The sequence below is a fragment of the Tamandua tetradactyla genome, chromosome 3 (genome assembly GCF_023851605.1).
Source record: "Tamandua tetradactyla isolate mTamTet1 chromosome 3, mTamTet1.pri, whole genome shotgun sequence".
In the NCBI taxonomy this organism is placed as follows: domain Eukaryota; kingdom Metazoa; phylum Chordata; class Mammalia; order Pilosa; family Myrmecophagidae; genus Tamandua; species Tamandua tetradactyla.
In genome coordinates this window covers 55190174-55205445 of record NC_135329.1, presented here as the reverse complement: position 1 = coordinate 55205445, position 15272 = coordinate 55190174, and the positions used below count along the sequence as shown (strand labels likewise).

At 39.2% G+C, this 15272-nt stretch overlaps 1 protein-coding gene across 2 annotated transcripts in view; it reads right to left on the bottom strand.

Moving 5' to 3' along the window:
• Positions 1 to 15272, bottom strand: part of ASAP2 (ArfGAP with SH3 domain, ankyrin repeat and PH domain 2) — a 240691-nt gene that overhangs the window by 55672 nt on the left and 169747 nt on the right. For both annotated transcript variants that reach the window (XM_077153135.1, XM_077153136.1), the window contains exons 12-15: positions 13185 to 13272; positions 8760 to 8808; positions 8514 to 8680; positions 6189 to 6322 (exon numbers count right to left, since the gene is read on the bottom strand). In XM_077153135.1, the coding sequence (XP_077009250.1) occupies positions 6189 to 6322; positions 8514 to 8680; positions 8760 to 8808; positions 13185 to 13272 (438 nt within the window). The remainder of the gene's footprint in view (positions 1 to 6188; positions 6323 to 8513; positions 8681 to 8759; positions 8809 to 13184; positions 13273 to 15272) is intronic.

The window sequence follows — 15272 nt, the reverse complement described above, 5'->3', positions numbered from 1 at the left end:
TATACTGACAACACGGTAACTTAATTTTTTTTTTTTGAAGGAATGAATGATTACTGAAATGAATAGATTCTCCTTTAGAGAACAGATTAATTCACTTTATCCCCAACACCCAGTGCAGTACCTCATACAGACACTGGTTTTCAGATCCCATTCTTAAATGCTTAATGAAACAAAGAAACCCAAAGGGAAACAGTTATAATAGTGCTTTGGAAAGAACAGATAACTTTAATTTCCATGTTGCAAATGGAGTTAGTGATACTTCTGATATTTCTACTCTCAGTTAATATGCAGACAAAGGGTTGATGGAGGTTTTCTAGGAGATAAGGCTGCTACCTGAAAGTCTCTTTTTATCTCCATAGGGGAACTGGCTTAAGAACAGCTGAAAGTATCTACATTAGATAAGACAGAACTTCCTGACGGCAAGTAACATTAAACAGTGAAATGCTGAAAGTATTTTCTTAAACATCAGGGGCAGCTTAAGAATTGGATGATGAGCCTCCTTAACGTTACCTTGTTTTTGACAAGAGAATAAAACTTTAAATATGGCCCCAACAAATACTACCCAGTTATTTTGGGTACCATATTGGCCTCAAGCCACTGAAAGGTTGCAAAACTCCTTTGGTGCCTCGTTCCAGTTTTCCCAGAGACAAGGCACACATGGCTAATGGTCAAGGTGGCACTCCAAGTTGACAGTGTCTGCCTACCATGAAGACAGCTGGTGTCAGGTCCAGGATAAACCTCTACATTAAAGCCTATTAAAGCCCACCTTTCAATATACTGTGGACACTCCTCCCCAGCAAAGCACAATAGTTCTCGAAGGGTGAGTCAAAGAATAAAACACAGCACCCTCTCTGAGACTGAGGGGCGTCTGTGCAAAGCAGATGGGGAGGGGGATGGGAAGAGGAGAATTCCCTGGGAATTGAAACGCTGCTTCCCTTCTGCTTGTACTTGGCTGGTTTACTAGGGGACAGCTGGCTCAGGGAGCCTCCACACACGTGCGTCATACACATCCAATGCTAGAGAAATGTGCCCCCGCACAGGCTTGCCAAGTTCCAGTTTACATTTTAGCCTGCAGAGAACCCCTTCAGAACCATCAACAAAAGCAAACCATTTACAGATGAAGGCTGCAGGGTTATATCAAGAAAATGTGGGGCCCAGCATTTCGGGCAAGCAGAAGCTAAGGAAGCAGGGAGGTCAGGTTTTAACCTGGCCCCTGGTACATAATGTTTTTCTCACTTGCCAGAGGACTACCATCCAGAATGAATCTGAGGGCTATGCTGAGTCAGAAATTAAGCCAGACCTAGGAGCAAAGTCTGGTATGTCTGACTAGTACATCACTTAAAGAAGTGAAACCATAGTCAATCCTAGCCCCTCGCTCCTTCATAAGAATTCAATAAATGCAGATTGAGAGCCTCACATGTGCGAGGTCTCTCTAAGGCTCAGTAGGAAAGCACAGTGTCATCAAACACGTGAACCCATCAACCAATTTGACTTTTACCAACAACAAATCTGATATTTGTTCTCTATCTCCTTAACTTGTCTATCCTCCAACTGGTTCTAAAATTCATTAGGGAAATAGGGTAGTATTTATTTGGACTCAACAGATCCCAGAGAAAAGCATGCCACCTTTATGTAAAAATGTATAAAATGTTTAACATACAAATGTATAAAAATCCAGAGAAACTTGACTATGATAGGCAGAAGAAGAAACATAAGGAGCTATAAATTGTTGCCTCCAAAGTGGGGAACACAAAAGAATACTCTAGGAGTGCATAAAAAATTTCAAGATTTTTTTATCTCTACCTTTAAAAATTCCATTTTTCATGTATAATATACTTTTTAGTAAGTAGTATAGAGATATAATTTATAAAGAGCTATATTTATATATTTTAGTGCTCAACCTCTTCTGCTAATATTTGTGGTTTAAAAAAAAGTTCACAGTATTGAGTTAAAAAAGAGAGAGTAGAGAACACAGGCTCTGGAGTCTGATGATTCTGAGGGTAACTGCTGACTTAGTCACACTGGGCAAGTTAATCACCCTCTTTGGCCTGTTTTTAAAATGAGGCCCTTGTTTAGGTTAGATATAATGTGCATAAAATACCTAGGACAAATCGTGATGCCTAATAGCTATCCAATAAATGATAGGTGGTACTCAATTTCTTATAGTTCTAAGCCACAGCTTTTAGTATACCGAGTGTGGCTTTGCTTCAGTCCTACATGAAACAAGTTATAATTTATGAGTAAGGTCTTGGTCTTTGCGGGCTCTTCTCTACACACACACACACACACACACACACACACACACACACACACTTTAGCAGATATGGCTACTGGGTGGCCTGCTTTAATATGTGACAGTTTATTAACAACCTAATGAGAATGGATGCAAAAAAAGTCAAGAAGCAGAGGCCCAAGGCAGTTTGGGTTTACTCCTAAGGTTCTTAACACTTATTCTTCAAGTTTGATGGAAAAAGATTTTAAAATGGATTCATTTCATAAAATCAACACTTCCTTTAATTTCACTTCTGCCCCTTGTACCAATGAGACTGAGTTTTTCATATGAACTTAAAATCAATGCTGAATCAACGTTCAGGAGGAAATTCATATTTTAAAAATCTTTTTACCAGGAAGTTTTTTGAAACCGAATTTGCTTTAAAATCTGAAGCTATTAAACCACTGCCCATTAAAATAGTTAAGATGGCACAACACAAAAGAACTAATCAAATTATGCCTCAATTACCCAACTTTCATCCCATGGAAAAAAGAACAGATTCTAAAAGCAGGTAAAGAGAAAAAAGAAAAAAAAAAAAACAAAACTATTACTAACCAACCACCTTCATGGATGCTGCTGAAATCTCCTCAATGAGCATGAAAAACAAGCATACTTTGAAACAAAACAAAAAGGAAATGGGGAAACCACCACAGCATTACCATCCACTGAAACTGCAACGGTGAGGCCAGAAAATAATTTATGGAATTAAGCAAAAGACTCTTATTATGAGGAATATGGTGAGGACATATGGGAGGACAGAAGTACATTTTATGGGGTGGGCATCTGTCTATTTAGGGACACCATGCCAAACAAAAAAAGGGAATGCAATCAAATCAGAGCCTGCTCATGCGTCTGTTGCCTCTTTCAGGCCCTTTAAAAATCCCTTCCCTGGTATGCCACATCACCCTTAGGTGTGGGCTGTGCTGTTGATTTATCTGAAAGAGATAAAACACTACTCCTGGGAAACAACTTTGTCCATCTGGTAAAGCTATAACCCAGCTCAACTTCTTACTTCCTTTACTAGAGTACAAACAGGTCTACTTAACATTTGCTGCAGAAGAGAAGATTCTATAATGAATAAATCAACTAAAACCCTGATATTATCATATTGGATCTGAAATGTTTCAAAGAGTTTCTGAAAGGTTCATACACAGAGAGGCAACCAGAGCAGAACTTGTGGAATCCTTTGGATTCAGATTCAGACCCATGATTTTAACAAAATCCCTCTTTCCGAAAGGATTTTGTTGAAATCATCTTAGAGGAGATACTAACAAAAGCTCATATTTTATCTCTCTTATTATGTGCCGGCCATATTTCTAAGTGCTTTATGTATATGTCAAGCCTTTAGGAAAATCAAGCATCTGATTGTCTAAGCAAAACAAAATTTAAAAACCTGGGTGCTTTAAAGAGGCTTGGGATTTCTATGACCTAAAGAAGACATGTACTAACGTCTGACATGTATGCTCTGTCTACTGCTTAAGAGCCAAGAGATAAGAGTTTGAACATAACCTCAGCCCATGGTCCTGCCACATGTACTTTGGGACTGGGGTGAGAAGTGGGGCTGTCCACATCCTGGGAGCCATGAGAGTAATGGACAGAGTTCAAGGCAAGCAGAGTGGGCAGATATATGCCACACAATTTAGGGGTCTCCTTCCCTCCTGTTTTTCCGACAGAGGCTAGAGAAGGGTAAATTTGAAAACTATGGTAGAATCTCAATTTTGAAAATATGTCCAGATATTAATTAAGCAGGCTCTGCCTGATTTCTCTATAACAATTAAGAGTTAACCAAACTACATACGCTTCTGTGAGAAGACAGAGACAGAGACTCTGGGAAACAGAAAATGAGATTAGAATTAGAAATTATAATTCATCTCTTTATAAGATGGAACCAACATATTACATATTCCTTTACATTTTCTTTGGTGTTTTCCTGCTCAGTAGGCAACTCTCATGAAGATTATCAATTAAATTTTGGAGACACAATAAAATCATCAGTCAGGTTCCTTCCAGGTAGTTTATGAAAGCTAATCGTTAAATTTTTAGGAATTTTGGCAGTCATCTGTACACACAGCCATTATTAAAAATTATATTATTTAACTCAAATTATTTTACATTTTATATGACCCACGCTCTTGAAGAGATTTAATGTTTGTTGTATTTGCATGGTAGACACATTATGTAACGTCATCTTACTGTGCATTTCTTTCCAAGTTGACAGTCAGTGATGTCACATTAGCAACTTGAAACTGGCCATGGTGAGAGTTTTTACACCATGGAAATAGGCAGACTACAAATCAGGGTTTCTTCCTTTTTTCCCCTGAGAGCTGGCTGTTAAACATTTATCAACAAACCACAGGACTGGGAGGCTGTGGAGAAACAGATGTGTAAATGTTTACTAGCTGACCAACAGCAAATGCCAGCTTATGTCTCTGGTTCCTCAGAGGTTAAAGGTGTGAGCTCTGGAAACAGAGTAAAGGGACCAGAACTCTAGAGATGGCATCTAACAGCTACAGATCCACGGGCATATTACAGTATTCTAAGCCTCAATTTCCTCCTTTATAAAGTAGGAATAATATTCCAAGCTCATAAGGTTGATGTGAAGATCAAATGAACATATATAAAGAGCTTTGTAAAGTGCACAAAAATAACAGTTTATTCATCATAAATCACTTACATGTTCTATGTCTTAAAAAAAAATTTAGTAAAAGCAGAAACTGCTATAGGTCACCAGTGCTTACTGAAAAATAACTTGTTTTTCAATATACTGTACAGTGACAGTCTCTAATCTACAGCATCATAAGTTACCCAAGCTATCACTTGTACACCTCCACACCTAAGAAGTAGATTATATTTGTGTAAATACTGCATGGATCTTATTGAGTCTAGCTTAGTTTTATGCATGGAAGTAATACCAGAGATGTTACTAACTGGTTATCAAAATCTGTTGTAGTTTTTCTAAAACTTTTTATTTCAAGGCCATAAAGACTTGGAAAGACCAGTAAGGTTCAATAAAGTAGTTCAAGATGCATTAGAAATTCAGACACTTTGGACCAAGAGTAATCTTCAGAAAGATTTACGGTCTCTTGAGAGAAATAGTGACCACAGTTAGATTGATTTTCTGTCAAGCTGATTACTCTTGACATTAAAATCAATGGTGATCAATAACAACTTAATATTTATTGTTCACCTCCCAGCTGCTCCAGGAAAGAATTCCAAACACTGCTTCCTACAACCAGAAATTCTAGACTTTGAAAAACTCATGTTTCAGGTGGCCCAAAAGCACAACCGCCTTGTTTGTCTTGTTGCTCAGTGGGGCCACAGTCTCAATACTTGGAGAAATACTTCATAGAACAAGCTTCCATCTCCAAATCTCCGAATATTTAGAATAGTATGCTATCACCAAACCAAGAATAAAAGACTGTTAGAAACAAAAGCAGTAAAAGCAAAGACCAATAACTCTCCCCAAAGGGGATAATATGCGGCAGGGGAAAAGTCCACTGTAGGCAGCCCTGTCAGACATGGGCTGATGAATTTGGGAGAATGAAATCTTTCACTGGGCTTTAGGTTTTGGAGCTCTGCATGCATTTAATGAGTGGGGTGTGGACTGGACTATGCCACCATCCTCTGCCACTTCAGCAGAATCTTACCATCAGTCTTAGTGCTCCTTTTTTACTTTACTTTACTTTCTTCATTCAGGAATAAAGCCATGCAATTAGAAGTGCCCTTGACTACTAATAGCTAAGAAAGAGGAATTATCAATGAATCTCTAATTGCCCAAACCCAACCAGCAACATATATCATCAATCTCAAGAAACTAAATCTCAAGAAACTAAAATGGATTAGAGGGCCAAAAAAAAAAAACCCTTAATCTTCAGTTCATTTATTTCTAACCCAAAACAAAGGATTTGAAAATTACCAGAAGCTCAGATGTTCCTAATACATCCAATGTCAGCGACTGCATTCGGGAATAGTGCACCCCCAATTCTCGGTGGATTCCAGAACACTCGATACAGGTCAGTATGCCCAGATTGGTGGAAAGCCATGTGGGATCTGCCAAAGAGAAGAGGATAAAATTGAGCTGGCCATAAGTAGAGGGCCAAAGAGCGGTCAGAAAGTTTTTCTGCACTTACTGAACATGGAGTTTCATGGCATTTTTTGATTCCAGACACATGTGGGACCCTCATTTATTCCTAATCACCACTAACCTATATCTAATACACATACATGAGCATGTCTGTTCTCCCTCCTCTTCCTTAGCTCTCCACTTCCTCATCCTTCCACTCATTTATCAAGCACTCCTAGATGCTAGGTGCTGTGGGTACAAAAACAAATAAGATAGTCCCTATACTCTAGCAACTACGTTCCTCAAGGGCCTGTCCCAAACATGCCATATTCATCACCAACTTAGTCATACCAGAGATGGGCAGCGAAAAAAAGCAAGACCCAAAAGTTTAGTGCAAGAGGTACTTTACAATACACAGGTCCACACTGCCACAAAGGTGCTAATAATAACAAAGAAAATACACGCAATTCTCACAATGTGCTGTGTCAACACTTTGGTAGTAGCATATTACTAGTTCATATGGTAAGAGCTTCAGAAATTACACAGCATAAGATTTTAAGATCCCCATAAGATGAAGAGGGTAGGTGCTTTTATCTCAGTATACAGATTTTCTATCTCAACATTGCTCAGAAAGGTTAAGGTTGCAAATGAGTGGCAGAGTCGGGGCCTCACCTGATTACAAACCCACACTTTTGCATTATCCCAGTGTTTCTCCTCAGAGCTAGTTTACCTGCTTCTGGAAGTGACTTTAATGCCTAGCATAATGCCTGGCTCATAGAAAAGACTAAATAAATGCTTAACAGATGAATGCTGAATTTACTAAAAATGGATAATTAAAAATAAAATATACTTGCGGTCATTGTCACAGCCCATAAATACAATTTCCTTCAGAATAGTTTGTTGCCCTTAGAGATTCACAGCAGGTAACTATTACAACCTTTAATATTGATAATCATGAAGTTATCTAAAAAATATTAAAGTTATAAAAAAATTGTATCCATGTTAGGAAACATTTCTGGGCATCTGTGTTTTACTTTGCTAGACCTATTTTACTGTATCTTTGCTTATAGTAGATAAACAGTATACATTTAGATTACTTTGACTCAAGTTTTTATATCACTCATATTATCTTAACATTTTAAGATAACAACGTATGAGCTTCAATCTCTTTATGAAAGTGTTTTTAAAACTGAAGTACTGTAACATCCTTATCTTTTCAAGAAAGAACATGACCTGCTACTTTTACCTCTATAATTCATCTCCCACCAAAGGAGATTTATCGAATCCAAGACCCCATGAAATCTCATTCAGTTGAAGTCCTATTCCTCAAATTATACACACAAATAGCTTTCAGGATAATAGAAACATGACAGCACTTCTCAACTCTCCTCTGTTTATGTTGTTTTTATATTTTTTAGGAAAATTATTATAGAATAGAGGAATATTCTAGTCAAGTAATCATTTTCATTTATCAAATATCCAGAAGAGGCTTCTACAGAGTTCATCTGAACCTCTCAACACTATTCCTTCCTAACTAGAAAATAAGTCGATTCCTTAAACTTTTAAAATACCCATTGTTAAAATCAACAAAAATACTACGTCTATTAAAAACAAAGCCTCTAATATGCCTCATGAGAACACAAAAGTAAATATCTTATTTCACAGAATGTGACAGCTAATAGGGACCTGAAAAAAACAAATTGAGACAAACTCACTCATACAAGAAAACTATTATCTAACAAAAGTAAGGGCCTTTTCTGGGTCCCAGAGCTAGATAATGACGTGAAGTTACTTCAGAAGTTCTAAAAAGCTGTACAAAGAGAGGAAGGGTTAAATCCCAGGAAAAGAAACCGATACACAGCCACCAAGGGCCAATACAATGACTAGAAGACTGTGAGGGCAGTTTTCATTTCTCAAAAAGCATTTAACTCTTTTAAGCTACATCAGGCTATCTTCATTCTGTCCTGCTCTGAGGACCCGGCAGGCAAACACCTCTCCATCCCTTCCCGCCAAATAGTCTCCAACACAGGTCACAAAGCATTTGTGCAATACGATGAACTCGAGTGAGCTGCACTTAATCTTGTGTTTGAGAGTGACCAGTGATGGGTGGATTCTGTGCCTTGAGATGGGGGGACAGCCCCTATGGGACATCAAGACCCATGGGCCTTCCTGGGTCACCTGGTGCCCCGCAGTCGCAGCACACGTCATTGCCCGTCATCCGCTGGATTTCTGAGATGATCTCTTTTGTCAGTTCCTGGACTATGTTATTTTCTCCAGTGCTGTCATCTCCCTTAAATGCATTGTTTAAAGCTTCCTCTTTGCTGTTTTGAAGCACTGACATCCATCTAGAAAACAGTGACAGTGTGTTAAACCCAAGAACAACTGCTATGTCCTGGCCCAAAGTCCCAACTCCAAAGAACTTACATCTGACATTCCTGCTCGTCTTCTGCTTGAAAGTGGTACGTTCTGTCATCTGCACAGCAAGAGGGATCTCATCAGTTGTGGGCCCAGACGGTAATCCATACACAATTCCAAAGGAAAGTGGTGCGTAATTAACCTCAGTAACAATCTTAGCTCTCTGCTAGGGAACTGATGATTTGTACAAAATCAAGCACTCTCTCATGTCCTTCAAATGTCTGCCCTTGCTCACTAATTGTGGTTTTGTAATGCAAATTGATAAACCTGTCCTATTCTACCATTCAAGTCTAACAAGATGCAATTTCCAAAAACCGAAGCTATTCAATGAGAAACACTGTATCTTCAAAAGCTTTATTCTTCAAACTTGCAACATTGTTGGCTCCAAAAAGGCAATTGCTAAAGTTCTATGGTAATAACAGACTTTTATAAAACAAATATCTTAGTTATTTTCTGACCTTCTTAGAAAAAGACTATTATGAGAAATCCTTACACAGCTAATTCAGTAGTGGATTTTTATATTTTTGATAACACTCAGATTCTTAACAATAATTCTTGGTGAGCTGACTGGAAGGAAACCATGTCCCAAGGAGGTTAAGCTGCAGAAAGGAACAAAACCAGTGGCTGGGAAATCAGATTCTTCCTATTACACTAACCCATTTTTCTTTTTCTTCTTTAACACTCTATCGTCAATCTGCTTCTGCAGAGGTAAACAGGAGTTAAGAGAACTGCTTTGAAGAGTAAAAAAAAAGGGTAAAAAATAAATAAATAGGGGAAGGTAAGGGGTAAAAAATTGGGTAGTGTGAAATACTAGGGGAACAGTAAGGGGTATCGGGTATATGAGCTTTTTTCTTTTTATTTCTTTTTCTGGACTGATGCAAATGTTTAAAAAATGATACACAACTATGTGATAATATTGTGAGCCACTGACTGTATACTATGGATGGATTGTATGTGGGTGAAGATACCTCAATAAAAACATATATAAAAAAAAGAGAGAGAGAGAATTACTCCAAGTTCGGAAAAATGAACCTAATTTTGTGATCCAAATATCAGCCAGAGCTAGGCTGAATGGTCAAATGGACTCCAGCCCAGGTGCTAGAAAGAGAAGTGAGGTCACCTTTCGCTGCTCCCCAGTCCTGACACGATGTACACAGCCTTGTCTGGAGTAGAGGCCAGGAGGAGACACCCACACCACCCAAGCCCTCAGCTGGAAAGTATGTTTAGTGGATTCCCGAGAACTCTGGAAGCTGGGGTGACAGCAAGGAGGGCCAGAAGCTTCCATCTAACACTAAACTACTTCATGGTCAGACCAGCCACAGTGTGAGTAGAAAATGCAAGGAGACAAACTGAAACAACCTGATTCCTTTGGCAAATTCTTTATTCTAGTGGGTGAACACCATAGAAGCAGGGGATAAACCTCTGTGAAAACTTCCAGATGAGAATTTGGAGAGGATAGAGAGAAATCCATTATAGACTCTCTTAAGATATCTATAAACAAAAGTTAGCTTCAACTACAAAGGAAAAGAAAAGCAGGAAAAGCTGGGAGAGATGAAGATGGCCGCTGATGTGACTTGCAGGGGCATGGAAAAGGCTGCACTCTGGGACCAAACCTCTGGCTCCACAGGGAACACTATGTTGCTGGGTGGACCTGGAAAAGTCACTTACTCCCTCTGGGCTCCATTTTGGGGGACTAACCTATAACACCTCAAAATCCTCATGCCCCTTCCAACCTACCTAGGTTGCCGTGTGATTTCAGGATAAAGGCATAGGACTTGAATTTACAAGGGGTAGAGCCAGTCTGGGGCTAAGAGAATGAACAACTCTCAGAAGCACTGGCCCCACTATCAGACTCTGGATCCTTGGGAATGTCCTCCTTGAGAAACCCATCCCCGTTCTCATCTTCATCAGAATGGGGAGATTCCTGTTTGGAGAAGGAATGGTAAAGGAGAAGGATCTTACAGGAAAACATCTGAAGTTAACCAGTCACTTTAGTACTCTCAGGTTCTCCAGGCAGGTACACAAGGTGACAGAATGGGGGGTGGGGGGTGGTATTCCTGGGATGGCCACACCTAAAAAATCATCATGTGGTTTTAATTCCCCAGCCACCCACATGGCTTAAGAGCTCAAAGGGATTCTGATTATCACTTCTCCCACTAGACTGGCCAATGGGTAAAGAAAGAATCTGAGTCAGGCAGAATCAGAGCCTGACCCCCAAGTCTTCCAACTTCTCAGGATGTACATCAAATTATGACTTTCACTATTATGCAATGTTTTTTCCTTTATGATTCTTTGGAGGTGTCTGAACAACTCAAACCTAGACAACAGCGCTGTAACAAAGCATTTTCACAGCAAATACCCCTAATGGATTAACACATTTGGAAAACTAGCCAAGGAGGAAAAACTGCTAGGGCTTAGGATTCATTTTATCCATTGGGGAACAAATGGGAAAGAAGTACTGAGAGTGCTTCTCAAAGCAGACAACGGTTTCTGGCAAATTTACAAGTGCCTCATGGAGACTCAGTAGGCCCTTCTAGATATCAGAGGCTAAAAGCCTTTACCTGAAAATATTTATTATGCTTTAGGCACTAGAGCAAAGATACAGACGAACTCTTGGAGAAATGTCAGTTAAGCATAGTGTTCACAGGTAACCAGATTTACACAGAGTTACTCTCCCACACATCCAGGAATGCGGTAATACATGCCTGGTAGGTTAAAAAAAAAAGATAATTTCATTTATGCACATTTACTATCTACCTATCCTCCTTGGTGACTGACAAAAATGTGCGGGTGGCATACTACATGAGAGGTGTTGACAAGTCCTGCAACAAATGCTTCTGTACATATGATATCTAATACAGTTTCCCTAAAGTGGTTGCTGGAGGCGACAAGATGGCAAGTTAAGGGAAGTCCGTGCAACTAACTCCATATGGTACACAAAACTCACTCAAGCTTAGTTAAGTATCAAGTGATAACCACTTACTAAAGTACAGTTTTACTATAACATAACACATTGGTTATTAAGGGCTAGGGTGATGTCAAAATTGGTAAGGCCTAAAATCCTCCAGATTTTTCCTTGTTACTGGCTGCCAATATCCAGACTATACCATATTGTATCTCGCTACTTAAAAAATTTTATTGCTATTTAGAAGCAGATAACCCACCAGTAGTGATCCAAGTATGGTCAATTCTCAACATGTTACTAGCTCTTATATGAACAAAGGATTTGTATGCAAGATCTAAGAAGGGATAAATGATTTGTTGACCTTAGTAGACTGACTAGGGATGTGGATTAGAAGCAATAATAAAGATAATTTTCATTTTACAAACCAGTCTAGAATCTGCAGAGCAGATCAAACAACACCCAAACTCTTTCCATGCATCACACTGCTCAACCTTCCCTGCAGCTTCATACAGTGTAGATTACAAAGGGGTACTGGGGAGAGAGAACAACAGTGAGCCACTGCAGACCTCAGTCTCCCTATTGAGCCAAATAGAGCTGCTGATAATTATGTCAGAGACTTGCTGTAAGCACTGAATTGTTCTTAGCCCTCAATTAAACAAGTCAACACAGATTTTTAAAGGCGGCCAGACATTTAAATGCTCAGGGATACTAAGACAAATAAGACAGAACCCATTTTCCAAAAACGTAGCTCAGTATTTTTCTCCATAAATAGAATTCTTGCTCCTAAATCCCTCACGACTATCTTTTCAAAGGGGAGACTTCCCCTATTCCTTCACCCAAAAAATGTAACCCTGCTACATAAAACTGCCAAGAACAATAGGGTTATCTTATTTTAAGAGACCACGGATCCTTTTCTTTTAATTAGAGTGTGCTGGGTAAATATGCACCATAAGATATGGCTTCATGATGATATTTTTGGATGTGCCACACACAAAAAAGAAAAACTACAGAAGGAAAAAAAATAATTTCGCTGTGGGATAGATAAAACTATTTCAAAAAAATAAAAGTTTCAAGTGCTACACTGTAGACCTTATCATTTTAGTTTTATAGCATTTCCAACATCGCCAAGATTATGGACATGGATGCTTTTGAGAAGAAATTTCTGCCCCCCCCCCACCTTTTTTTTTTCCAGAGCAGAAGGGATTTTAGGTTTGAAGGCTCATGTAGTATAATCTCCTTGTTGACAATGCAAAATCTGAGGGAAGGAGAGTTGAGATAATGTACCCAGGTTTACAGAGCAACGACCAGCAGAGCCAGTCCTCAAAGTCAAATCTTAAAGGAGAGACTGGCAAGCAAACAACTACTAATAGAAACAGAAGGCATATACGTCACTTGCAAAAAAGGTATTTCTCTTTAAAAATCTACTCTTAAAATGCAATGTCTGAAGTGGAATTGCTGGCCTTGAAGAGAGTTTAACTTAATTTCTCCTGCCCCTCCTCTATGGTACAGCATCTAAGAAAGAAACCTACGTGAAATAAGGTCAAAACACTTCTTCTCCTCAGGGTTGGTCTTCACTTGGCAAGTTAACAGGTTGAGCTTTGCAGGCGGGCGGTTAGCCTGTTTGGAAAAAATAAAAAGGACATGAGTGGGAAAGTATGGAAAATTATACAGTATCATTCCTCATTAAAATATGCCAAGGCTTTTTTTTTTTTTACTTGTTTGCAAATATAGCTTTTGTTTGTTTAAACCATGTTCAGAAATTACTGGCACATGTAACTGAGCAACCTGGAGGTAGTAAACTGATTTTCAGGCAAGGGTGCCCTGGTACTACAGGTTACAAGCAGGAGTAACATCCCAGGACTGGTCTTGAAGAGGACTGGCAAATTCCACTTCTTTGCTCTTGGAACACTTATCTTCAGGAGACTGGAATAGCCATTTAAGGCTATTCTGCTGGAGACACCATGTGGAAAGTCCATATTAAGAGGAGAGGCCCTGAGAGTACAAAGAAAGGAAAAGAGACCCTTCTGTCCCAGCATTCCAGATAGATCTCCTGATGACTCCAGCCTCAGCCACCATCTGACAGCAATACCATCCAGCCAGGACAATCGTCAATCTATAGACCCATGAAGATACAAGGATGTTCACTGTTAGGAGTCACAAAATTTTGGACTGGTTTGTTTTACTCCAAGAGAGGGGCAAAATAGAGCTGAGAACTGTTTACTTTTTAGTTCTCATTATGAAGCCCTAAAGCGGAAACGGGGCACAAAAGTTTCAATTGCAATTTTATGGATTGTTTCTTGTTTCTCTTAGTGTTAATCTGTTTTTTTTCTTTTATTGTGAAAAATAACATATATACAAAAAAACAATAAATTTCAAAGCACAACACAACTGGTTATAGAACAGATTTCAGTGTTTAGTATGGGTTACAGTTCCACTATTTTAGGTTTTTACTTGCAGCTGCGCCAAGACATTGGAGAATAAAAGGAATATCAATACAATGGTTCAGCAGTCATACTCATTTGTTAAATCCCATCTTCTCTGTTATAACTCCACCTTCTCCTATGATCTTTCTCCCAATTGTTAGGAGTATTTGGGTTATACCCATTCCACTCTTTCATGTTGGAACGGTTGATAATATGGGATAGGGGGATGGGATTAACTGACATCCTGGAGAGGCTGGCCCTTCCTTTTTCAGGACTTATCTGGTCTAGGAACCTATCTGGAGGTTGTAGGTTTCCAGAAAATAATAGTAGTACATGGAACTTTGTAGAATCTCAGAGAGAGCTCTAGATGTTCTTTAGGATTAGCAAGAATGGTTTTGGTTTGGTTTGGAAAACCATGATAAATAGCAATATCTAGATGAAGCTTGCATAAGAGTAGACTCCAGAGTAGCCTCTTGACTCTATCTGAACTCTCTCAGCCAATGATACCTTATTTGCTGCAATTCTTTTCCCCCTTTTGGTCAGGATGGCGTTGTCAATCCCACAATGCCAGGACCAAGCTCATCCATGGGAGTCATCTCCCACGCCACCAGGGAGACTTTCACCTCTGGATGTCATTTCCCACGTAGCGGGGAGGGCAATGCTTTTACTTGCAGAATTGGGCTTAGAGAGACTGAGCCACACCTAAGCAACAAAAGGGGCCTCTGGAAGTAACTCTTAGGCGTAACTATAGATAAGCTTAGCTTCTCTGCTACAGAAATAAGCTTCATAAGAGCAAGTCTCAAAAAAAGAGAGCAAGCCTCAAGATCAAGAGCTTGGCCTATTGACTTGGGAGTCTAACCTTTGAGATAGTATCAAGAATTTCCCAGGTGGTAAAGGTTAAACATTCCATACTTTTTTCTCCCATCCCTCAAAGAACTTTGTCAGTACTTTCTATACAGAATTACAAGCTCTCATTTCCATTCTGTGCTCCATATGTTTGGGTTGATTACATGATCTATTCAGACAGGTTGAGTTATGTGCTACAGAAAATTTAGGTTTGGGACAAAATAAATCTCTCTTCCTATGGCCTCATAGAGTAGGTGAAATTCTAGAATACAGACAATGTCCTCCTTACCCCTGTATTCTGATTTACCTTAGTCCTGACAAGACTGGCTTCGTTCTTATCGCTAATTA